The 26,828-nt window shown below is 39.7% G+C and overlaps 1 protein-coding gene across 1 annotated transcript; it reads right to left on the bottom strand.

The window, feature by feature from the left end:
• Positions 1-36: 36 nt before the first annotated feature.
• MYEF2 (myelin expression factor 2) lies at positions 37-25,398 on the bottom strand. The gene is made up of 18 exons (XM_077829091.1): positions 25,034-25,398; positions 20,593-20,822; positions 19,349-19,401; positions 18,104-18,111; positions 17,897-17,990; positions 16,811-17,002; positions 15,865-16,018; positions 14,776-14,825; positions 14,631-14,694; positions 14,361-14,462; positions 13,541-13,591; positions 13,393-13,464; positions 13,219-13,314; positions 12,957-13,058; positions 5,823-5,894; positions 3,642-3,841; positions 3,510-3,561; positions 37-846 (listed from the first exon to the last, which is right to left on the bottom strand). The coding sequence occupies exons 1-18, from the start codon at positions 25,396-25,398 to the stop codon at positions 683-685; spliced, it is 2,121 nt and encodes a 706-aa protein (XP_077685217.1). The 3' UTR covers positions 37-682.
• Positions 25,399-26,828: the final 1,430 nt, after the last annotated feature.

Raw genomic sequence — 26,828 nt, forward strand, 5'->3', positions numbered from 1 at the left:
CAGTGACTGTACTGAGGAAGACACAAAACAATGAGAGAGGATCAATTTCTTCATTTAGTCAAATAAAAAAAATCCAAAACTCCCTTTGGGCTCTAAAACTTATTTACAGAAGTTCTAAATCATGGCATAAAAGTAATCTTAAAAATAAAACAACATCACAGCCTAATTGGAGCCCTTTCTTTTAGAGTCAAGAATTACAGTGTGACTACAATGCATATATAAAACCAAAATTCTGGAAAGGACATCTAATTTTTTACATTACAATGTTGATACGAGCTGGGGGGAATCTGAAACACTAAACAAATCCCACTATGCAATCTTGAGAACAGAGAAAATGGCTTATTTTATTAAAAACAGTATAACCATTCATTTAAACTGAATGACTAGAGACACTTTGCCTAATTTTCCAGAGGTGCCAAGCATCCACAGCCTCTCTAAAATGTCTTTAAGAGGACTGCATGTGGTCAGTACCTCTGAAAATCGGGCAAACTGTCCTTAAAAACCAAACATAGTAAGATTTAGTTAACAAGAATCACAGTATATTAAACACTATACTGTTAAAGGCTGGTGGGATTTAAAAGTTTGTTTTTACGGTTTTTGTAAGCATACAATGTTACTAAAAATGACTTACTAGGATATAGAAGCTAAACAGACATAGGAATGTTCCTGAATACAGTTTAAATTATGCATTGCGATCCAAGCGTACATCAATTTCTCTGCCACTGATTTTTATGCCGTTCATTATTCTACAGGCTTTCTCAGCAGATTCTGGTGAGTCAAACCTGACTGTTCCACAGCCTTTTGATTTTCCATTCTCCATTTTTATTTCAGCAAACATTACATGACCTGAATAAATAAGTTAAACAGCAGTTACTATAAAGGCTACATTGCACTACCAAGTTAGATATCCAATGACAGATCGAAGTAGAAAGGCATTTAAAAAAAATTTAGGAGGCATCTAAGATTAGATGTTAAAATACACTTTAGAAAACATACTACCATCAAATGGGCTAACCAAGTATAAGGCTTGTATCCATTTTACAGCAGGTTGAATCTTTGGGTCAATCTGAGGTGTCAATTAACTGCTTTACATTTTTATTAAAAAAGTTGCTATTCCAATACATTCAGGTAGTGTTTACTTATGTTTCCTTTCAGTAAGTGTTAAAACAGCAGACAAGAATCAGAGTATGAAAACTCCCCGGTCCACACAAACAGCAACAGTCCTTGTCTGATACCAGTACAGAATTAAACATGCTTTTGCTTGAATTAATTGAGCTCAGTTGCACAAACAGAAGAATCCCATTAGAATAAGACCAGTTTTGAGGCCCTTTCAGCCACGATTTGAGCTATCACACAGTGATTACTTACTAGGTGCACGTTACAGTAAAAATCATAGTACAGATCAAACTGAGTGGAAGTTCTATTACTGGAGTGATTATCGAAATAAGAATTAATTGATTTTTCATGGATGGACATTCCTTTATCCTGAATACACTTCTTTAGAAGACTTAAGATTTCAAAAAGCACCCAAGACAGAAAACTAGTCATTAACTGGCTGTTTTAAGAAAGACATTTCATAACAAGCTATCCTTTTAGCTAAACCATGATAATACAGCCAAGCCACCACAAGTAGATAAGCCTCTCTAAAATGTAGGCCTCATTTTTAAGAGACTCAATGCAAGACTGACTTTTCACAGAAAGAGATGAAACATTTAGAGACAGATATTATTTTTAGTCACTTAATGACATTTGCATGATATACAGATTTTGCTGATTTGTACTAATCACTGTTTTCTTAAAATCATTCAAGAATTACTACGTTAGCTGCTGTGAAGATTGTCAAAGAGAAGCAGATGCACTTCTAGGGCTCATCTAGTTAAATCTGAACAGAAACTGCATCGTTTAGAATCAGGGATGCTGTGGGCACAGGTAAAGATGCTTTTCAGTATAGCTTATTTCTGTAAATTTATGAATAAAAACTACTCTAGTATAAGCACCTTTATAACTGTATAACTGCAGCTATACTAGGCGGTTGTACCAGTATTATCGGTTTAGAAACAGATATAGCTAACGCAGTACAAAAAAACCTGTATTTAGACAGCCCTTAAACAGAGATCTTGTTTTCACACATATCCTCAGTTCCCCTCCCTGCTTCTCCTTTATACTAATATCTGCAGAATGACTTGTAAGGATTTTTCCACATTTTAATTCCACATTCTTCCAACGTTCACAAAATTCTTCTAAATTTTAAGATGCAACATTACCAAGGTTACATATGAAAAGAAGGTGGCTATTGAGATTAGAGCAATTGCAAAAAATGGTTATTACTGAACTTGTGTTTGGGGCAGGGACCATCTTTTGGTTTGTGTTTTTTTAACGCCAAGTACAATGGAGGTCTTATCCATAACTATGGGTTCTAAGCACAACAGTAAAACAGTAAAAAAGATAGCCAAGAGGAAGAACGTTTAGGTACAAAAATAGCCACAAGAGACTGGAAAACAGTTTACTATCTTATGCACTTCTGCCAAGTCTCAGAGGTTACAGAGAGAAAAAAAAACCCCACAGCCCCTGTAGAAGCAAGTCTTAAAAGTCTGGGTCAACTGACTCGGGCTTGCACTACAGGGCTAAAAACAGCAGTGTAGATGTTCCGACTCAAGCTGGAGCCCAGGCCCTGAGGTTCCCCTATCCCCACAGGGTTCAGAGCCCAAGCGGGAGTGTCTACTCTACTATTTTTAGCCCTGTAGAGCCAGCCCAAGTCAGGTTTTTTGTGTTGTTTTTTGCTGTGTAGATGTACCCATAACATCCCAGCAATAAACATCTTTGCATGAAGTCAAAAGTAGGAATATCTGCAACTTCATTTTCTTGGACAAAAGCTATGTACATTTGCTATCACATTTGTACAGCACAAATGTTTATGACTGTCTATTCATTATATCAGATGACAGTGCTATGCTGAGAATTATTTCTTCCTCCTCTCTCCCCCCACAAAGTAAAAAAGCCAATTAGGTTTTGAGTTCTGAAAGTGAGTTTTCAAAGGGGGAAACAAGGTGTTTGTTCTTACATCTAAGCCCCATGATTCATGCATTTTTAGCAATAGGGCCATAAAGGCTTTCTGAATTACCTGCATAAATCAATGCTATGTTGAATATCCACAGCAATCCTGCATGTCTTCCATACACAAAGCCAAACAATATAGCAACAATGCTTTTATTCATTTTAATAAGCCACAGCCCTCAGATAATACACAGACCAGGCCCATCTAGCTGAACAAAAACAATCTGCCTCCAGCTGTAAAACACATCTAAAGTCGCAAGGGTAAATTTAGTACAGTAATTTTCCCAGAAATTAACATATGTGAGCAGGATAAGGCTGGCCGGACTACTTTTCAGGCTAGTTAACATTTTGCCTAGGCAACAACTACATCCCACTGTCCTTGTAGATTGGACATTTGTTAAACTCTGACTTTATGGCTTATGCAGGACAATATTTGCAGCCTTCCATATACTTACCACACTGACTGAATTTCTCTTTTAGCTTCTGCCAGGTCAAGTCAAATGGAAGCTAGAATGAAAACAGGTATTAATAATATATACAGACACAGAGTGGAAAAAATAGCTGTTTGTTCAAATTCACATGCTTACATTTCTGACAAATATCTGGTTGCCTTTAGAACCTCTCTCTCTCACACCACTTCCCATCGGGCCAGCCACAAATCCTCGATCCATATCAATATTCCTGTCCAGGCCAGCTCCCATAGCTGGTCCCATTCGATCAAAACTGGAGCTCATACGATCCATCCCCATTCCTCCAGTCATACTATTCATACCACCCATTCCACCACCTAGACAGAGAGAGGAAGAGAAGATGTTCAGGAAATAAAAATAAGTTTACTTCATGATATTACATTAAATGCAAGTTATAGCTGTATTGTAAGTGAATTTAACTAACTGGATCTCTTGTGTAGGGAAAATGCCGTCATTTTAGGTAAGAAAACTGGTCTAGTACAGAGCATAATGAAGTTTGTCATATTTCATATAAGCTCCAAGCGGATTCAAATATCAGCATGTTAGCCCAATCACGGTTATTACATTCTTTGCAAATTACTAAAATTAACGTTTTTATTTGAACATTTCTGAATTATCAAAATATCAGTACTGTACAATAAGATACCAAGTAGCAAATACAGAATTGTTGACAGACTAGTACTGTATCTATAAAAAACATTCCAATGAACATCACCACAAACCTCACAGGAATTGAAAGTTCAACGACTTTCAAATTTCACTAATAAGTCACACAGTGGACCAAAAAGATGAAATGAAAATACTGTAGAAGTTTTAGAACATGGATAATTCGAGAATTATAATCCAGGAAGGCAAAATAAAAATACGTCAGTTTTCCTGAATGCAAATACACACAGACTTTTACCTACCTGATGGCATCATCTTCTAAAGGAAGGGTTCTTTGGATATTAAACTGGATTGGCATTGATAGCCACTACTTGATATCAGAAACCTGGACTTTCCAACACTAAATGCAATTTTAAAGCACGTTACTATGTGTCAGACGTGTGAAACTACTGGCACTCAAGATAAATATCCTATTGAAAATTTTAATGAATCCACAATTAAAATTCAGGTAAGGCAGGAGCTTCAACTTCATCCACATGTCTTGAGTATCGAAGTGGATTTCCTAATGTGCCATCCAAGATAGCCAATGGCAAGGCATTACTGTCTTTCAACTATCCCAATGTGAAGGTGTCATGCCTACTGACTATGAACGTTGCCTTTAAACAAGTTCAGGATTAGACCTCTACACAAAAAGTTAACTGAATTATATCTGAAATTCTAGACTACAAATGGTTTCTAGTATGTTTTACTTACTGCAAAAATAACAGTATTGAAAAATCAGAGTTGTTTGTAGGATTCCTACGAATAACTCACCCTATCTTTCTTCTGGCAAAAATCTTACCAGAATGCTGCTCCTTTCTTCACAAATACTTAGCATATTAAGAAGTTTGACAAATTCCAACACCAGATTAAGAGTTAGAAAGGATGTAGTGAACGAGAAAGAAACTCAGTGTTAATATATAAATAGGGCCCTACCAAATTCATGGTCCATTTTGGCAAGTTTCATGGCCAGAAGGTTTTTGAAATTGACCAATTTCATGTTTTCCGATGTTTGTATCTGAAATTTCACTGTGCTGTATCCATAGCGGTCCCAACCCAAAAGGGCATCATGGGGGGGTGTAAAACAAAGCTGTTGTGTGTGTGTGCGCGCACGCATGTGTGGGGGTCGCAAGATTGCCATAGAGCTTTCTGCAGCCAGGGGAGGTTCCTGGACGTGGCTCTGATCTCCCCCGTACTGCTGGGAGTGCCCCATCCGGGGGCTCCTACCTTCTAGTCTGGGCTGTGCTGTGGAGGGATAGGACCTCCTCTTCCACTGCATGGCGGGGTGGTGGTGGTAAATCTAATCTCCCCTCTGAGAATGGTCATGCAAGGGAAGATGAAGCCCCATCCCTCCCCAGCCCAGCAGCTGGAGTGCTCTCAGCCCTGCCACTCCCCTCCAATAGCTAGATTTCATGGGGGGAGGGCCTGATTTCACAGTCAGTGAATTTAGTAGGGCCCTATATAGAAGGAAAGCATTTCTAGCAAAAGTGCTCCTCCAAAAACAATGAGAATTACAATCACAACCTGGGACTGCTACATGAATATTTTCCTGCCACTGAAAGTATTGCACTAGAACAAGTTAATTATTTTCAAAAATCTTCTGCTACACCTATACATTGATCATTTACATTCTGTTGAAACCAATCAACCTACTCATTCCAGATCCTACTGGGCCCATGCTAGAAGCTCCCATTCCTCCTGCAAAACCACCAACCATTGCACCACCTAAACAAAGATAGGAGAAAAAAAAAATCTAGTGACATACGCTAAGATTATGGCTATAAATTAACAAAGCCAGATAATATTAGCAAGTACACTGGTTAACGTTTAAAACTACACAAGACATTCTTACCTTATGATTCTTCTCTGTGGACTGGTTTCACCTGGGTAGATTAGATGGGCTGGTACCTTATTATGCAAGCTGGGTGGGAAGCCTCTAATAAGTAACTTTGATGGCCTCTAGCCCTGAGCTCTTTTTACAGATTCATAGATATTTTAGGTCAGAAGGGACCATTATGATCATCTAGTCTGACCTCCTGCACAACGCAGGCCACAGAATTTCACCCACCACTCCTGCAAAAAACCTCACACCTATATCTGTGCTACTGAAGTCCTCAAATTGTAGTTTAAAGACTTCAAGGAGCAGAGAATCCTCCAGCAAGTGACCCGTGCCCCATGCTACAGAGGAAGGCGAAAAACCTCCAGGGCCTCTTCCAATCTGCCCTGGAGGAAAACTCCCTCCCGACCCCAAATATGGCAATCAGCTAAACCCTGAGCATATGGGCAAGATTCATCAGCCAGATACTACAGAAAATTCTTTCCTGGGTAACTCAGATCAGGTTTTAAGATGCTTTCCAAAGCCTCTTTCTAAGAAAAAAAATTCTTTTGTTTGGACAAATTGCCATTAGGGCAAGCTAGATGGAATAAAGAAAACGATCCTGCAAGAAACTCAAAGCAAGGCTAATAGGACCACCTTATTGTGAAAAATATAGGGTGGAAAGGGCTTCTGTCATTTCCACTCCCAACTGATGTAACCAATACTAGGAGAATTACTTGAAGCTTTTGCTTCTCTCCCGAAAGATTCAAAGGAATTCAAAGGAGCTGCTTATTAAACGCTCAAGTAAAGATTCCACTGGGAAGCCTATAGTGGGTCAGAGGAGAGAAAACATGCTTTTAGGGAACAGTGCTAGGGATGTGGAAGAAAAGTCACACCAAATTCATTAAACTCATAAGAGCTGCAAGACTGAGACAGCAAGGGGAAAGTACTTTAATCCCACCGTTCTATAACTCCCTTGTGATGGCTTTGGTAGAGGTTACCATAGCACTACACCGCCTGTCCCTGTCCAGATTCTGTAGTAAGCAGCTAAATTGCTCTTCTTTCTGGAGTAAATCTCAATACCAAACAAAGTGGTTTACACTATAATAGTAAAGAACAGAATTATCAGACACAGATAAGCACAATATATTGGGGAAGAATCAATGAGACTTTTGTTGAGGGAAGTAATACCTCACCAATCTATTAGCATTCTTTGAGGATGTCAACAAGCATGTGGACAAGGGTGACCCAGTGGCAATAGTGCACTTGGACTTTCAGAAACCATTTATATGATCCTTCACCAAAGGCTCTTAAGCAAAGTAAGGAGTCATGAGATAAAAGGGAAGGTCCTCTCATGGATCAGTAACTGGTTAAAAGTTAGGAAACAAAGGGTAGGAATAAATAGTCAATTTTCACAATGGAGAGAGGTAAATAGTTGGGTTCCACAAGGATCCATTCTGGGATCAGTTCTGTTGAACATATTCATAAATGATCTGGAAAAAGGGGTAAAGAGTGAGAATAGTGAAGTGGCAAAATTTGCAGATGATACAAAATTACTCAGGATAGTTAAATCCAAAGCTGCAAAGAGCTACAAAAGGGATCTCACAGAAACTAGGTGATTGAGCAACAAGATGGCAGATAGAGACTAACGAATTTATTGAGCATAAGCTTTCGTGAGCTACAGCTCACTTCATCGGATGCATCCCATGAAGTGAGCTGTAGCTCACGAAAGCTTATGCGCAAATAAATTTGTTAGTCTCTAAGGTGCCACAAGTACTCCTTTTCTTTTTGTGAATGCAGACTAACACGGCTGCTACTCTGAAAGATGGGAGATGAAATTCAATGTTGATAAATGCAAAGTAATGCACACTGGAAAACAATCCCAACTATACATACAAAATGATGGGTTCTAAATTAGCTGTTACCACTCAAGAAAGATCTTGGAATCATTGTGAACAGGTCTCTGAAAACATCTGCTCAATGTGAAGCAGCAGTCAAAAAAAGCTAATAGTGTTAGGAACCATTACGAAAGGGATAGATAATAAGGCAGAAAATATCATATTGCCACTATATAAATCCATGGTATGCCCACATCTTGAATATTGCATGCAGTTCTGGTCACCCATCTCAAAAAACAAAACAAAAAATTAAAATTGGAAAAAGCACAGAGAAGGACAACAAAAACGATTAGGGATATGGAACAGCTTCCATATGAGGAGAGATTAAAAAGACTGGGGGACTAGTCAGCTTGGAAAAGAGATGACCTAACGGGAATATGATAGAGGTCTATAAAATCATGAATGGTTTGGAGAAAGTATATAAGGAAGTGTTATTTACCCCTTCACATAACACGTGAACCTGGGGTCACCAAATGAAAATAAGAGGCAGCAAGTTTAAAACTAACTTAAGGAAGTACCTCATACAACCCACAGTCAAACCATGGAACTCGTTGCCAGGGGGTGCGGTAAAGGCCAAAGGTATAAATGGGTTCAAACAGAATTAATTAAATTCATGGAGGGTAGGTCCATCAATGGCTATTAGCCAAGATGATCAAGGATGCAACCCCATGCTCTGAGTGTCCCTAAACCTCTGACTGACAGTAACTGGGACTGGACCACAAGGCACAGATCACTCAAATTGTCTTGTTACGTTAATTCCCTCTGAAGCCCCCTGCACCAGCCACTGTTGACAGGAAGACAGGAAACTGGGCAAGGTGGACCATTGGTCTCACCCAGTATGGCCATTTTTATGGAGAAGAGAATAGACAGAACTCTCTCTGATAAACCTAGATCTGCTAGATTGTGACAAAGACAGCGTCACTGTGACAATAGATCTTGATATGAGAAGACAAATGGGTGGAGTTCTAATGCCATCCAATGTAAGTCCACAAACTGATGACTTGGTCACTCCAGAACTATCAGCACAATCTTGGCTCTGTCTTGCTTGATTTAATTACCCTTCACGTGAAAGAAAACACAAGTGTACATGGTATGGGCTAAAAGGAAGAACACAAACTTCATGTTGCCCATGCTACTTTATCTGCTGGAGAACCTTTCACATTCTGGGTTTTTTGTTTATCTGGTCTGGTGTTTTTTGCCACAGAAAGTCAGTGACTGACTTGCCCAGACTGCAAACACTCTGAATACCCAATTTCTGAAACTGTTCCCCAGGGTGGATATATTTTCTGTATAATGAACCTGATGACAGACTCAGCAGTTCAAACGGAAAGATGATTGTTCTCTGCAAACCTGAATAGAAGGATGGTCTCTCAGAGGAAGAGTTTGTTTCCCCCTTTGCAATTTACTTACGCCACACTAGTGTTACCTGACCTCAGAATAATGTTGTGATTCTCGCTAGAATACTGAGCTTGTTCAATGCAAGCTGGGCTTTTCAGCACTCTAGCAGGTGGGGATCAAAAGCTCTTTCTGAAATACAATACATCAGATGGATGCTTAGACAGGATCCCCAAACCAAAAAGCTTACATTTGAGTCCTGCAGGGGCATCCTTTTCATTACAATGCAACACATTTTGTGACCTGTAGGGGAAAGACTATTTCATACTCATTGCTTTGATTGAAAGTGTCCTCCATGATAAGAACTGTTTGCAGAGTTTGAAACCAGGGTACTAAATCCCAGCAGTATACAGTAAGGTCAAAATGTCAGCAGAGCTCAGATTGCTGGAGAAATCTACCATGCTAATTGGACAGATTTTATCCTCAAAGTGATTTCCTGAAGGCAATACTAGTCTCCAAGCATTTGTTAGGAGCAAGAAAACTTCTGCCAAGGGCCTCTCATTACTGAAGAGTCCTAGACTCAAGAACATCTCTGCTCTGGTCACAGCCCTTAATACACAAACTTCTAAATAAGCTAATCATCTAGGTAGGTGATTACATAGATCTTGTTCTAGATTCATTAATTTTCTTGATATTGTAGGCAAGGAAGAGGGGAGAGCCTTTTACTTCAAAGAATGGGAGGGATAGCTCAGTGGTTTGAGCATTGGCCTGCTAAACCCAGGGTTGTGAGTTCAATCCTTGAGGGGGACATTTGGGACCTGGGGCAAAAATTGGGGATTGGTCCTGCTTTGAGCAGGGGGTTGGACTAGATGACCTCCTGAGGTCCCTTCCAACCCTGAGATTTTATGATTCTATGAAAGTGGCCAATACAGTCTCTTGGGTGCATTAAAGCTGTGAAGACCCCCTTCGATGCACCTGTGGCCCATTTTCCTTAAGTAAGAAGACATCAGCCTAGATATTGGGATAGGAGGAGAGTAGGGTCTTATGCAGCTAAGCACAGCATAAACCAACAGTTATGATGTAAAGTCATAATAGTTTAGCTAGCAAAAGGAAAAAAAGTTATAGGTCCTCTGGGATTATATCAAGTTCTCACTAAGTAAAAATGCAATGCCAAAATACAATCAAGAGAAGCAGATATTTTGTATATTTCAATTACTTCCATTCTCTGCCACTGCTATCCTGCTCAGTGATCCCGAAACAGTACTTACCACAGGAAGCAGAGATACAGACTTTGTAGATACAAATCAGCCCAGGATACTTTCACCTTTAAGTATATACTGTCTTGTCCCGTTACAGCAGCACCAGAGAATACAAGTATATATGGCAGAGCCCTGCTGTTTTGCACTCTACTTGGCTAAAGCCTGCTCCCGTCTATTGCATGCAGAACTCCCACATCCAATTCCTCACAACAGTACTAAAATGCACAGACTTAATACCAGCCTCTGCAAGACCAATATGCATTATCGATATACAGGAAAAAAAAAATCTGATATTAGTGTAGAACATCTGCAGTCAGAGCTAAGTTTGTGTTTTCAACTGAGAAATTTTGCCTGCAAATACATAGCAGCCACTATCAACCTAAATATATTCTATTTTGAATGCCTTCACTTCCAAGAAACTGTTCATTCACTTTAAATCCAAGATGGGGCAAAGACTTCCTGTCATCTTAAAAGATGGGAAATAGCCTAAAACAGATACCAGAAAATCTGAAGTCTCCTGGAAAGGGGCAAATTAACCAGATTCTTAGCAAACAGTTTTATCATCTTTGCACAATCTTCTTTTCTGCCCCTAAAGAAAAGACTGAATCATCTTGTGAGACACGGAGGCAACTCAGAAATTCAAGATAGTCAAGAGGACCCACCGGTCTTTTGTGATGCGGACCTAATCCTTGAAGATGCCCCACCCCAAACAGAGAATGTATGAAGAGCAGGAGCCATTCGCAGGCAGGAAGAAGCAGAGCTTCCAGACTGACTTCTGTAAAGAATGGTTCTCTAATTTGATTTACACACCTGTCTAAATGGGGATTTTCTAATTAAAATTGGTAATCATGCCTGAATCTCCTTCAGGGAAAAACTGTTTTACAAGCAGCCTTTACGGTGGCAACCTAAACTAGTCCCCTCTGCCTCTTCCAATGAGGCATCCATATATCATGAAGGATTTTAGGAGTCAACCTCATGCTATTCTTCACCTTTGCAGAGTGGAGTTAACAGAAAAGAAAGTTCATATCTTTAGCATGTCCACCATAAAAGAAAGGCAGTAAATAACTACATTTAGGCAGGATCCAGGCTCATCCTTGCACTTTTGGTCAACCTAGGCTCTACTTCTGCAGAACATTTTTTGTCCCAAATGACCAAGTTAAAACAAGAGAGGGTAGTGAAACCTGCTCAGTCAAAAAAGTGCAACATCTTTGCACAGGACATGGTGACCTAAAAGTGGAGAAAATATCAGCACAACCTCCTGAGCTGACTTTACTCCTGGAGGAATTCTGCGCCACTGTGCAATGCAGAATTTTTCAGAAATTAACATTGTGCATGTAGAATTTCCTTTCCCCCACAGAAATGGGCTGCAGTGCTGTTGGCCACGACCAGAGGCCGCTGGACACAGCAGAGCCCAGCTCACACACAGAAGACGCTGCCGAGGGAGGGGGAGAGAGCTACAGGATTTCTGGCAGCTATAGTTCCCAGCATGCCCTGAGGGAAGGAGATGGCAGCACACAGGAAACTCCATGCAAGCCTGGGGCCAAGCATCAGGAGGTTTCTCCTCTGGATTCCTGGGCTCTGGGGGGCAGAGGCGCAGGTGCTGAGGGAAGGGAGGAACATGGCTGGGCTCGGGCGGGGGGGGGGGGGGAGAAGTGGGCATGGGATCTTGGCAAGAGGTGTGGGGTTGGGTATATTGGCTGTGGGAACACAGTGGCTGGCTCTGGGGGGAGGGGGAGAGGGGTTGTGCGTGTCTGGCCCCCCCAGCTGGGCTCTGAGGGAGGGGGAAAAGGGGCAGAGAAACAGGAACTGGGTTGTCATAGTGGTTTCTTTAACTCTCTACTCAGGAAGGAAGGAAGGAAGGGGAGTGTGAGGTTACAGACATACTTGCTGACAGATATTTTGAAATAAATTACCAAAATAACTGAAACTGCTGTGATTATGTTGTGTTATTTTGACAAATAAAATTTTCAGAATTTTAAAATATTGTGCTCAGAATTTTTAATTTTTTGGCACAGAATTCCCCCAGGACTATGCCTTGCATCAAAAAAAGAAGCAGCAGATTGGGCATAAACGGGAAGGACAACCTAGTGTGCACTAATGAGACAGGGCCACAGAAATTGCAAGACAGCTGGTATGCGGTTTCCAGAAAGGTGTCCTAGAATTTCAATTACTCAAATACTCAAAGTTACTAGCTGTGTTAACTTAAAATATTCTGTTTAAATCACTCCCCCGTTCAAAAAAAAAAAAAATTTTTTTTTCATTTTTATTTTTTAGACAGGGCCACTGTACTTCCATCTATGTAAAGATCTAAATTTTATCCTCATTGCAGCGCCTACCAAAATACTCTCTGGAGACTGAAGTTGATGGTGAGGAGTAGGCAGATAAATTTACAAGTTAGTTTTCTTGTCAAAAGAAAGAAAGTACTTGCAACACATTGTGATTGCTTAGGAGGAACTCAAATTTGACAGAGTTACCATACCCATTCTTCCAAACGAATCTCCAAAGCCCCGGTTCATTGCCATGTCACTGCGACCAAAATCTCTGTCCATACTTCCTCCCATTCCACCACGAAACATTTCTGCTGAGAATATACCAACAAAGAAGCAGGAGTTGCAATAGATTTTCTGTTACATTTTCAACATAAGATATACATAAATTACATATTTCATGACTGCTCATTCAAAAGGAAAATAGTTTAAAGCACAAATCTGAAGAGCTCACATTTAAGTTTGCTAACTTACCTCCCATGCCAGTTGCCATGCCTCCCATGCCAGTTCCTATGCCCCCACTCATTCCACTGCCCATATTTCCTCTGAAGTCATCTACGCTCCCCATCCCTATGTAAAGAAAAGAGTTTTAATAACGATAATGGATTAAAAGTAGAGGGGGGAGAGGGAGAGAGAAAGTTCACACACCTCCCATTCTGCTGACTCCACCAAATCCTCCCATGTTAGTCATTCCTTCCATTCCACCAAATCCACCGATACCTATGCAATAAGGAAAAATGTTTTCTATACTATATTTTAAAGAAGTTAACAGAAAATAAATAAAAAACACATATACCTCCTCCCATTCTGTTCATTCCTCCGAAACCTGGGCCATCCATTCCCATACCTTCAACCAAAAGTTATACATATTGTTTAGAATACAGAAAAAGCTCTCTATATTTCTATATTCTATAAAATTCTGTGCACAATATTTTAAAATTCTGCATATTTTGTCAAAACAACACTATATAATCACACCAATTTCAATTATTGGGTATTCAATTTCAAAATACTGTCAGCCAGTATGTCTGTAGCAATACAGACAAAAAAAATTCCCCCAGGAGTAGAGAGTTAAAGAAGCCCCTACAACAACCCAGTTGCTGTTTTTCTACCCCTTCCCGAGCCCCACCTGAGGACCAGACACCCCCACACTCCCTCCAGCTCTAGCTCAGACACTCTTGCCTCCTATCCTCCCAGAGCCCAGGGATCCAGAGGGAGAAACAGCCTGATGCTGGGCCCTGGGCTTGTACGGCGTTTCCTGCATGCCGCCTCCTTCCTCCAGGGCATGCTGGGAACTGCAGCTGCCAGGAACCCTTCAACTCCCTCCCCCTCAGAGTGGCTTCTATTTGCAAGCTGGGCTCTGCTGGGTCCAGTGGCCCCAAGTGTCCATCAGCACCTCTGCAGCCCATTTCTGTGGGGTTAAAAGGAAATTCTGCACAGAACATTAATTTTGCACAAATACTGTATTGCGCAGAATTCCTCTAGGAGTAATTTATGTAAGTCAATCAATCAAATTCACACTATTCAAGGTTTACTTTGTTAGAGAAGACAACTTTTCCTGAGGCAAGACCAAGAACCATTAAAGTTATAGAGAAAAGAAATAAAAGTACACTCACCTCCTGGACCCATATTCCCCATTCCACCTCCCATGCTCAACTGGGTTGCGCTGATGGGCTGTCCTCCTGGTCCAAGTCCCATCCCAATACCTCCAAGGCCACCTTTGAAAACCAGAGTAAGTATCACCATCACGAGTCAGGATTTCTGTTGCCACAATGAGATCCTACAAATGTCATTCATGCCTTCTGGTGCTGACATCATACAGTTACAGACTGCACATTATAATATATGAAGTTCAAGGAGTAAGGAAGATTATAGCCCATACTCACGAGGTAACTGTGGCGTCTTGTTCTCCACCACACGGAAGTCTTCATGAGGAATTGATTTGTCATCCTGTTGTGAAATGAGTATTATTAGGAGGGATTTCACTACATTTTAGCTTGGCTAAAGGGGGAAAAAGGGCAGACAACTCACCATTTTTACATGCATGGGTCTATCAAACAGGAACTGTCCATTGAACATAGCTGAAGACCAAGTCAAAGAAGTTTGATCTGACAACTGAAGGCAGCCTAACTAGTTTTAAAGACTCATTTTTATAATTTACATCACCCTTCTTAGTGGTTCCCTCCCCACTTCTCCAATCAAGGAGATTAGCTAGTTAGAATGACAGTTACAGACAATCACTGAACAAATCAGCTCCTTTTTCAACCTTAACTACTGGACTGCAGAGTCACCCTCTCTCTCCAGCCCAATGATTATTTAAGTGTTTATCCACATTTGAACAGTCACTGGCCGAGAGAGAATGTTTCTGTATTCCAATGGTTAGAGCACCCACCTGGGAAGTGGAAGAACCTGGTACAGTCCCCCTGCTCCACTCTCATCATTTATCCACTATGGAATGGCTTCAACAAGAGAAGAATCAGAATATCCCATAGCTCAGGGGTTAGAGCAGCTCAGGATGGTGAGAGAGATGAGAATTGTACCTGTGTCTCCCACATCCCAGTAGAGTGCTCTAACCACTGAACTAACAGTTATAAGGTAGGTACCACCAACACCACCTGGATTTTGAATGGGATCCGAACTGGTGCATGTGCCTCAAGCCACACAAACCAACGAATTTCTATCTTCCTCTGGTTCATGAATTGCTCTGTGACTTAGGCACCTAGATGCCTAGAGTAGAATTGAACATACCCCAAGCTCTAAAAACTTAGGTTCCCAGGGAACTTTTACAATGGAATGTTAAGTGCCAAGTTAGTTTAGGTGCCAACAGAGTTAGGTGGCAGCCTAGAAGAAGTTGTGTGGACTTCGGTGACACCACGCATGGGGACTTACATGCCTAATTTTGGAGTTTAGGCGCCTAAGCTGTTTTGTGAAGTGCACTCAAGGTCTTCATGTACACAGAAACTGAAATTTAGCATGCACATAAGGCAGCTACAATGCAAATGGATATAGTGTAGCTTTAAAATCAATCACATACACTCATATACCATTCAATGCAAACTGAATCCACATTTAACAAATTGCTCCTTTGACCAGATAATTAATTCTCAAAAATAAGGATACATATTGCCTGAACTGCTTCAATTGCTTGTTCAAAAGTGACTGTTCCCATTCCTCGACTCTTGCCATCCTTGTCTTCTTTGATATCTGCACGTTTTACAGTTCCAGCAATGCTGAACACCTCCTTTAGTTTCTTCCAGCCAACTTTAAAGTCAAGCTGAATATACAAAATTACACAATTCCAATACATTTATCTCTTCTCATTAAATAATTTAGAAGACATTGTACACCACAGTAACTTTTTAAACTCTTAAAAACAATATATTTTTATAGCACATGTCCACCACAGTGAGTCTAACAAGTCAAATCTCTTTAAAAGTGATGATTTCATGTCACTTCTGTATGCTTCCCTCCTCGACTTTTAACATGCTGATTAGGAAGGGATATTTTTTGCCGCACCTGCATTCTCTTAAGTGCCAGTTTGCATCTAAAGAGAATCAGGACTAGTTCAGGTATTTCTTAAATTTGTGCAAATTCTGAGCTAGTAAAAGAATCAGAATAAATGATCGTATTAAAACAATAATGTAAAATAGAGTTTGTGTTAATGCAGAGTAACTGGCAAGATTTTCTGCACAAGGTGGATACATACAAATACACTTGCCAACTAACAAGTACACTCAGTTGTAAAGAATAGCCAAAGTTATCTGTAAATACTATTTTAAAAAATTGCAACAAAGGACTACAGCACAGTGAAGACCATCAAAAAGACCTGCTAGTAGTAGTCTGCTGCTGAAAATCCATTTCACGTATTTTGGACACATACATACGTTCTCTCTTCAGTTTCAGGAAAGAAATACCAGACCTTAAAATTAATTCATATGCATGTCCTTTTAAAAAGGGAGAGTGAGTGGATATTCTTGCGTAATTCAGAGAGATTGGTACTACTGAACATAAGGATTTTTTAAGATAGATTAGACATTAAAATTTTTAAATATGTGCTTAAACTTACATTAGCAACAAAAATAGTGGACCCGAGCCTGCCAGCCTGCAAATTACTGATAATCTCAGGAGGAATGTTTGGATTACTGAGAATTGAAGGGGGTAAATTCATCAATCCAGGTGCCATATCAGGTCCATGTCCTCCTGGGAATGGTCCTCCCACACGCTGCAATGCCCTACGAGCATGTTCACCATCAGGATCCTAGAACACATTTAAAAGTAAAGCTAACACATTCATCAACAGCAGGATTGACAGTTGAACAAAAAAAGTACTATTTTAAAATTCCACAAAAATCCATCAAAATCATCAACTAATATCCTTGTCAGCATCAGCAGAGGGATCAAGCACTTAAGTAGCATGGAGACCTAATTCCCTCACCTCTAGAGGTGGGTCCTTTCAGATGAGGGTTGAGGCATATTGGCAAAGCACTTGTGGAGGAAGCGTGCACTGCCACTTCACATGCTGTACCTAGCCTATGGACAAGTAGAAAAGATTTCAATCTAGTGGGCTGTCAGTCTAGTACCTTCTTCCAAGCACTGAGTTAATTCAATGAACTTTGATTATTTGTTAATTCCATGATTAAAAATGTAACAGAACATTCCAAAGAACTATTATAGGACCCAACACTGTATATTACACTGAGAATTTTGACACTTATTTGAGATCTCAATTTGCACAATCACTCTATTTCCACCCCCTGTCCCACTACAAAATAGTCAGAACAATCTGACTGGCAGACTAGAGTTAAGAGTCATTTTGATAAAAGTATAAAAACTGAAAGCAATAACCAGGGATGACAGAGGGAAGTGGTAGGAAGTTAGGAGATATCTACCATTTAAAAAAAGGCATTTGTCTATTTTGGCATACTACAGTCTTTAGGACACATCATGATTTTGTCACATTAGATCCCCTGGCATTGTGCCTTCTGTGAGCCACAGGCCCCTTGCTGGCTAAGGAAACATAAAGAGGCCTCTCCACTATAGAAAGTGGAAGATATGTGTAGCTAATAGACCACCTCATGTTAGTATAAAGCCACTTCAAGTGTTCCTAGAAAAGATTTCATCAATTCAAGCTAAAACAAGGTAACATTCATACCTCTTTAATGTTCAGGGGTCTTCCACTAAGGTCATATTTGTTCATAGTTTCTAATGCTTTCTTTATGAATTCTTCATCTTTGAATTCAACCACACTTAAGAAGGAACAAAATATGTAGAGTATTAAAATAAAGTTAATTTTAAAAACCTAGCAGAATATTTATTTACAGTAGCGTCTTTCCACACACACACACACAAAGAAACTTACCCACAACCCTACATCCATGATGAAGATTTGTGAACACATAAGGAGAAAAAAAAAAAAAGGAGTCAGTAAACGTAGCTAATAAAATATTTTAAGATTCCATATTACTGTTAAATAACTGTTAGTTAAATTTCAACTCCAGAATTTATAAACACATGCTTTTTACTGATAGCCAAAATTTAATTTCACCTAGTGTCTTCTGAACAAATGCACTACAGTGGATATTACAATTAAAAAGCAAAAGACAATATTGTAAACTCTATTTTATTCTCTTTGAGCCAAACCAGAATTGGACTATAGAAAAATGCCACACAGATCAATATAGGACAGTTAAAAGAATACGATCAGCACACTCAGTGTGTCACTGGATGCTGACCTTTGAGTACAAAATTTAATTCCACATACATATAATATACAAGGATTTTGTGTACCTTTCTGAATTACGTTTAAAAGTTAAGTTACTTTTCATGAAAGTAAATTACCGACTGCACCAAAACCCATTTAATAAAGCAACTAGCTTAGGACTGCTTTAAGTGAGCAGTAATATAGACTAAACTGAAAACACACCATTTTGTTTTACAAATGTTAGGGAACTCATTTACAACAATTATTCCTGCTTAGTTAGAATCAAACCTGCATTTCTCAGTTCATAAAGCAGGTTCAGATCTATTATTGCTCAAACTTTTGACTGAAAAAAAGACAAAGGAGCTTTAACATTCTTCACTCTAAGTGCCTCATTGCTGGCATTCTCTTGGCTGCCAACCACCTCCTTCCATTCAGTTTAAAAAACAGGCAAATTCAATAATCCAAAGTGTTCAGAGCACTAGTCCTGTAAACTCTCAAATTAGATTCTTCAAACAGTATAGTCTTAACATTTTTATACTTATTGGCCTCAAAAAAATTACACTTGCAAAATTTGTCAATTCAGTAGTTTTTTTTAAAGTCCTTTACATAAAACAGATCTAGAACACAACAAAAATCCTCAAGTAAAGTGTTGGCTGAAAAGTATTACCTTAAGAGAATTAAGTAAATGCCATTTGTTGACTTTTATAAAATAGTTTGTCCCTTACAGCCAGCTAGTTTGATTTACATGAAAGTGTCAGACTGATTCTAATACAGAAGCCTCAAGTCTATCATAATAAAATAAAAATGAAACTTACTTTCCAAAAACTGGTACAGGTATTATACAAAAATAAAACTGCTGAGGAACTTTTAAACCTCTAGCAGATTGTTGCCCACGGCACTTACCCTTGATTTTCCTTCAGCATCCTTAAACAGCTCCACGTATGTAACCTCACCAACTACATAAGACATACAAAGGGAAAATACCAAGAGACAATGCATTTAAACACCAATATCTTGCTTTACTGTGCCCCTGTGCACAACTCTACAGAGAAGCACCTATTATTCACCAACAATCAAAACCAGACCAACATACCTCCTGTCAATGGCTATATAATTTAGCTAATTTTCAGAAATATGCAGCAGCCACATTCTCAAGAGCTATACAAACAACTATATTTAACCTAATTCATACTACAGATCATATTTTGGCCAGTATGATATAGTTGGTGAACAAATTCAGATACACACTTGGTCCCTTAACCTATCAGATTAGAACATCAACATTAGCACTTTTCAATGACATTTGTCATCCTACTCACAACAGCTGTTTTAAGGTGACTTTCTACCTGAATGTCTTCAATCATAAGAGTTTGCCTTCAATATAATAACCAAATTTACACGTCAAATATTTCACAGCAAGCCACACACTTTCTAAAGTTTCGGTGAATAAAACCAATCAAATAGTCATGTCACCTTACAACAGATACACCAAGCACAGTTACAAAAAGTTTTTGGCATTATTTAACAGCCTAGAAGCCAAGTGTGCTTTGCATTACTTTTAAAGAATCAATATTTTCAAGAAAAATAACAGATCTAACTTTTTACAGAATTCTTATTAGAGTTATTTTCCCCCAAACTGTCCAGAGTAAAACGTTTGGGTTGTTCAGATTACTCTATCAAAACTGCAACAGCAGTAACACACTTTTAATATAGATCTCCAGACAGTCAGTCATGGCAGTAGTGACAATGCAGACAAAGTTAATTCCACAGCCAGATTCCACCAAGGAAATACAAAACATCTTTTGAAATACACACTAAGTGTATTGCTTAAATACAATAGCCCTTTAAAAATCTACAAAGACTACAACTAGACAAAACACAATCTCTTTAAAAAGTCATGAGGGCATGCATATGCTTTTGGCTCTCTACTGTCACACTAGAATGGCAAGTTTGTAAACACTTCATTTTCCCATACTACCCTGCAATGCAGTTGTCTCAAATGAAAGAGTGGGGGAAAGATAGATGTATCAAGTAAAGGCCAAACAAAAAATAAAAAAAATGCAAGTCAAATCTGTGTGGCTCAAAGGACAAAAATATTTTAAGTTCCTCCCCTTCCTATATGAAGTGGGTTATCAGGAGTGAGTTACCTTTTTCTCTCATAAGATCTTTAATAGCTTGCCATTTCATGTCGTATGGGATGTTGCTAATGAAAACTCTGTTACGGTTAATAGTCTTCTTTTCTCCAGTGCCTAAATTCTTGTCCTTTGAATAGGGATGGAATCTATTCTTGTTTCCAAGAGATGGAATTGCCTTCGGTTTTGGAACATACTTTTCCTTCACAGGTGCTTTTTCTTCCTTTGTTGCCTCATCATTATCCCTATATTTTCAAGAGACAGACAGATTAGTTTTGCTTTGAGATAATGGTACAATTCTACACTAATAGGGCAAATGCCACATTTTGCATGCTATCAACTTTGCAACTACCATTCAGAACTCCCTAGTTCCCAAGATATTTTAAGATTTCATTTTAAACAGTCTCATTTCATGAACACGATGTTTTATTTGGCAACAAAATAAGAAGTTAAAGTTTGCAAAGAAAGGCCACACTGTTCCATTATAATCACAGTAAGGAAGTCTAGTTAAGTTGTATTTCTGTACTAATATGCCGGTCAAGTTCCAGCAAGGTGGTATTATAAAGAAACAGATTATTAAAAACTTGTGTAACTGAGATGTACCAGCCTAGTTATTACAAGCCTTGAGACTTAGGTGTTTTAAACAGTGTACTGAAAGATCTTTGCATGAGACACCAGTTGCAATTACACAATATTCCTCTCATATCTAAGGGTTACAAGATTGCAGAAAAGGGGGATTTGGAACCTCTTGCTTAACTTATTACATGAGCAAAACAGTATCTTCACAATGCCTCACAAGCTGTATTTGTTTCAACAGGGATCCAGGACCTAAAATTTTATACCAAGTTTTGACACTTTCAGCATGTAGCTCAAATGACCTAAAATACACATTTCAGTTCTATAAATACAGTACATCGCTGGACTGTTTCGTTTGTGTTTATTGAAGAATTATGAAATTAAGAGCCAAGATTCTCTTCATTAAAAAGTAACCACACCTTCAAATGTAATCAACCTGCATATCCTGAGTGTGCAATAAAGTCAATTTATTACTGCCACGCTAAGTAAATGAAAAGTTCTACCGTGGGGTCCCATTTATTATCCATCCACAATGCCAAACTCCATTTTAAGAATTCAGAGCATGAATTTGAAGCAATTACTTTTCCTAGAATTAGAAAGCACTGGTGTGAAATGGGCTTTGTAGCCAAAATATGTAATAATCAAGTTAGTTGAGAGATTATTGCAAAGTTTATAACTAAAAAATATATTATATCCAAAGAGATTACATCCAGAAAAGAAGCATATGTTGGTATTTTCATTTTTTATATATAGCAAAACAATCTGATCACCTGAGTATTCATAAGGAACATAGAAATCCATGGATGCAGAACTTCTGTGCATCCTAGAAGGAGAGGCAACGTTTTCTGTAAAATATGAGCTATCATTTTACATACACCTCTACCCCGATATAACGCGACCCGATATAACACGAATTCGGATATAACGTGGTAAAGCAGCACTCCAGGGTGGGCAGGGCTGCATGCTTCGGTGGATCAAAGCAAGTTCGATATAACGCGGTTTCACCTATAATGCGGTAAGATTTTTTTGGCTCCCAAGCACAGCGTTATATCAGAGTAGAGATGTAGTTTCTTCCCTGATTACAAAGAAAACCTTTGAAACGGGAATTGAAGCAGCATTACTTTTGTGGTCTGGAGACCAACTGAAATGACAACTTTAAGAGCTACAAACTTCCCTATCTCACTTTAGCGTGGAGTCCATTCAGTCAGAAAAAAAAAAAATAAAAAAAATCAATCAGTACAGAATTCCCACAGAAGTAATGAAATTAAGCAATACAGCGACACCAGTTATAAATTAATTAAGGCCAGGGATTTTGTCTTCATACTTCTCTGTAGAGCAGCTAGCATTTTTTTATTGTTGTATAAGTGTTTATATTTGACTTCTTGACCCAGATCCCCAAAACACCAAGAATTATCATTATTAATCAAATTTTACATAAAGGGATTTTTTTTGTTTGTTTGTTCATTCTCTGGTCAATCACCTGATAGGTAGATTGACCCAATGTACTGTAGTATGCATCAACATGTGCTGGGGCCAAAGTTGAGTAGGAACAATAACATGATTCTAAACTTTGATTACAATCATCAGCATTTATTATTAGCATTTACTGCATAATGCGTAAATAAGAAGAAATACAATAATTAAACTGAATTTTATTTTCTGATTCCAGATATTACTAGTAATTAAATTTTAACTCAAAGATTGCATCTGTAGGAAACAAACTGAGGCAAACATTTAAATCCAAAATTGTGCAGAAAATAAATCTTCAAAACAAAATAAAAAAAAAGATAAATCTTCCAAGCTTATGTATAAAGAACCCACAGAAAAAGATGATTTCAAATAATTTGTAATATGCACGTGATTTTTCACGATACATAAGTTAACAAAATACTTACAGCTCAGAATTCTATTTATTCAATGTATTGTGCTGAAAAAGTTATTCTAGGAACTTCTATTGATTCTGTTCATAAGTAGATGGGTACAAAGTGGCAGTGCAGGAAGTTCCACAACTAAGTCCCTAATTCTGCAAACACAGATGCAAATTTTTATCTTTACTACCTTGAGTAGTGCTATTACTCAACATAGTAAGGTTAAGTAGGTGCATAAGTAATTGCAGGATTAGAGTAATACGTTGTCCACTTTCACATAAGCACTATCTGGTTACAGGAGAATTTAAACAGACTGAAATTTGTCTTTTGATACACAATAAATTTAACATAATGCTTTCTGTACACGATTCCAAGGGGAACAGAGGGGGGATTATGTGTACATGAAACCCTGATACCCAGGAGCATATCTTGCATTTCTTTCTAAATAAACAACTCCCCAAGTCTACCAACAAAAATATAGGGTAATAGGTTTTTTGTTAAGTCACTGCCACAATTATTACATTCCCAGAAGAAAATGAAAAACTGTGATTAACACCATGTTGCATTTTGATGTTTGCATAGCAATTTGAAAATGCAGGACTCTACACATGGCCTTAAACCAAGAATAATACAAACCACAAAAAACAGGAGTGTGAGCATTTAGAGCCAGGTGCACAACAAAGGAAAACCTGACCTAGGTTACCCCAAGGTATGTAAAATATAATCTACACAAATACAAGAATACCATGGAATAAATGCCTTCATTCGTCACCCCTTTTATAAATGTTTTTATTTTGAATCTGACCTCAAGTGTGTTTATTTACCACAATCCATACTTTTAACATTTCAAATGTCAACGCAGCTTTCAAACAGCCACCATGTATTAAAAGACGTCTGTAACAAAATATACTTTCCTCCAAGGTGTGAACTGGCTAAAATGAGGAGCTGAAAGTTGTACTGATTTGAGAAAGACTTCCTATGTTCAACCACTGACATCAGACCTTCAAACTTTTACCAGGCAAGAACCATCAGTTCTAGAAAGCCCTTTTGCTTTATTACATTGGAAAGCTGAAATTCCAAGCTTCTTAATAACATTCCACATCTGTCCCTGACAGGTCCTGGCTTACTGGATCTTAAAATAGCACTGTAATTTACAGGAAAGCTGTTAATTTTTAAAACTTTTTCAAAATGTGTTACAAGTACAGATTTGTCTCTATGCACCTGCACAAGAGCATTCCTGTTTCTAAGCCAACCTGGCTTTACAGATGGAGGGATACAAAAAAAACCAAACAAAAAAAAAAAAAGCAGCAATGTAAAGTTACAATACATCTCCAGAAAAACGTGGTGTAAACAGAACAGATTATGGTATTTGAAGACATAAAGATTTCACTACTCAAAAGCGATGTGTGGAGTGATGATCAACTCCCACCCATATAATCCTCACAGAATCACATACTTACTGTCTGTGTTACACGTACGGGCTTGGATTCAGCGAGCAGACACACGACCATGCAAGGAAGCGCACTGCTCCCAGTGATCACACCGAGAAACCTCGCCATCGTGAATATAATGCAATTGCCTTGCCTCCTGCCTTGCCGCAGGGCCACGCTCTCCGTGTTCCCAAGGAGAGGCTAATGGGATGGGGGAAGCAACCCCCCCTAGAGCAGCACCTCACCGCAGGGCAGCCTTCGTGAGCCTCCCCTCCCCCTGCTCTTAGCCCCCTCCTCTGACCTGCTCGTTATCCCCTTCTCCACACACACCGCCCCCAGGCTACACCACAGCGACTAACACTAACGGGGGGGGGGGGGTTCTACTTCCCCTCCCAGGTGATGGGGGCTCCCCGGAGGGGGAGGAGCCTTGCCCGAGGTCGGGGGGGGGGGCGAGGAGAGGACGGGCTACCTCTCTACCACGGCCTAGGCGGCCGGCTGAATCCCCGCGCTCAGGTAGCCCCGTTGCCTAGCCCCCTCCCGCTTGTCTCCCGGCTCGGAGCCCAGGCCCAGCCCCGCACACACATTTTGACGCCATTGGCGCTACCACCGCTCTCGGTCGCCGTTGCCACCATCTCCTCATCCTGCTGCTGAGGCTGGTTGTCTGGGGCGGCTAAGGCCTCCTCCGCTCCCCCCGGTGGCGGCGCGGCCGCCGCGGTCTCCGGTTTATCGTTCTCCGCCATTTCCTTGCCGAGCTCCTGTGCCGCCACTGCCGCTGGGTTTGAAAAGGCCCCTGAGCGCCCTGGCCTCTCCGCGCCGGCCCGGCCAGCTCTCGCGAGAACGAATCCGGAAGGGGGGGTGAGCGAAGAGGGCTCCTGGGTTACCATAGTGACACCATTGTATTGGAGAGGCCTATCGTCTCCATCCTCCCCTCTCCTAAGCGGGGACATCTTACGGGCGAAGGGCTCCCCTTAATTAGCCACTTCCAGCTCGAAGTGTAACCCCCCCCCCGCCACAGATATTACCCAGCTCTCTCTGTGCATCCACCCTCCTTAGAGAGCCTGCCAATTCTACTGCCCTGAGACCCCTTCCCCCCACAAAAAGTACATACTCCCACTTCCGAATGTTCAGCAACACCCCCAGCCTCACTTACCCCCCAAATAAACACTCCCACCTCTGAATATTCAATAACCCCCTCCCAGCATACCCCCAAAACTCCCATTGCTACATTTTCAATCACTCCCCACCACTCACCCCCAACATAATCCATATTCACCACTAATTGTTCCATAAACACACCTAGGATTACACCAAAAATGTCTACATGCAGCATTAACTGTTCAACAGCCACCCTCTCAGTCCCAAAGATCTCTCCCTCAAAAATAACCCAAGGGCTGCCCTAGTTTTTCAAAAATAACTTAAGGGCTGCCCTAGTTTTTGCCCCAGCAGCAACTATTTCCCTATGAGCAATTCTAACAGTTAGGAATAGCCCTGGCATAGGAACACCCTGGCCACTCTCCTGGCACACTTCTTGAGGTGAAGACTGCTGATGAGGATAGCAAAGAACCAGCTATACTGTGTTGTTGTTGTGCCGCCTCATTTCAGGTGTATTCCCCAGAAGGGCTTACAGTGGCCTCAGTGCAGGAATGAATTTCAGCATGTCCGGTTGTGACCCTGCCACCCAGAAAACAGAAAACTCATAAAAAACAGAAAGTGTATTTTTCTTCAGGCTCTTCTCTATATTTTTCTATGGTTTGCTGTTATCTGTTATCAGTGCTGTTTATCTCACTCCACAGCTTCAAGACATTTCTGTGTATCCTCTCTCGTATCCCGCTGCCCCTGCCAATGTTGTGACATGGTGTTATTTATCTTGATCTGCAATTTTGAGATGTCTGAGTCGCTTTCCATCCCCAGTATCTCAATATTAATGCAGTACCATGAAGCATTATTATTTGATTATTCAATGCTGCCGATAATGTATTTGTTTATTAGTATTTAACACTGCTGGGTGGTTCTTATTGTTATTGTAAGTTTAATTATTGTTAGGATATTCAGAGCTTCTGCATGGGCATTAATTTTATCATTAAATCCAAATGATAATAAAAGTCTGCACAGCACTTTACAGATATATAAGAAGATACGGTCAATACCCCAAAGATGTATAACCAAAGGACCTGATCCTGTCTCACAGCCTGCAAATGGAAACAGAAAAGCCTGAGATATTCCTTTCAGCATAGGTTGACTCCCTCTGCCCATCCATTTCATCCAATTTTCTCCGTATCATTTGAAAAAATATTAACGTTAAATTATTTTGGATTTAACTTAGAAATTTATAAAGCAGCCACCAGTCTGGTATCTCAGCATCTTTTAAATGAGGAAG

The sequence above is a fragment of the Eretmochelys imbricata genome, chromosome 10 (genome assembly GCF_965152235.1).
Source record: "Eretmochelys imbricata isolate rEreImb1 chromosome 10, rEreImb1.hap1, whole genome shotgun sequence".
Taxonomy (NCBI): domain Eukaryota; kingdom Metazoa; phylum Chordata; order Testudines; family Cheloniidae; genus Eretmochelys; species Eretmochelys imbricata.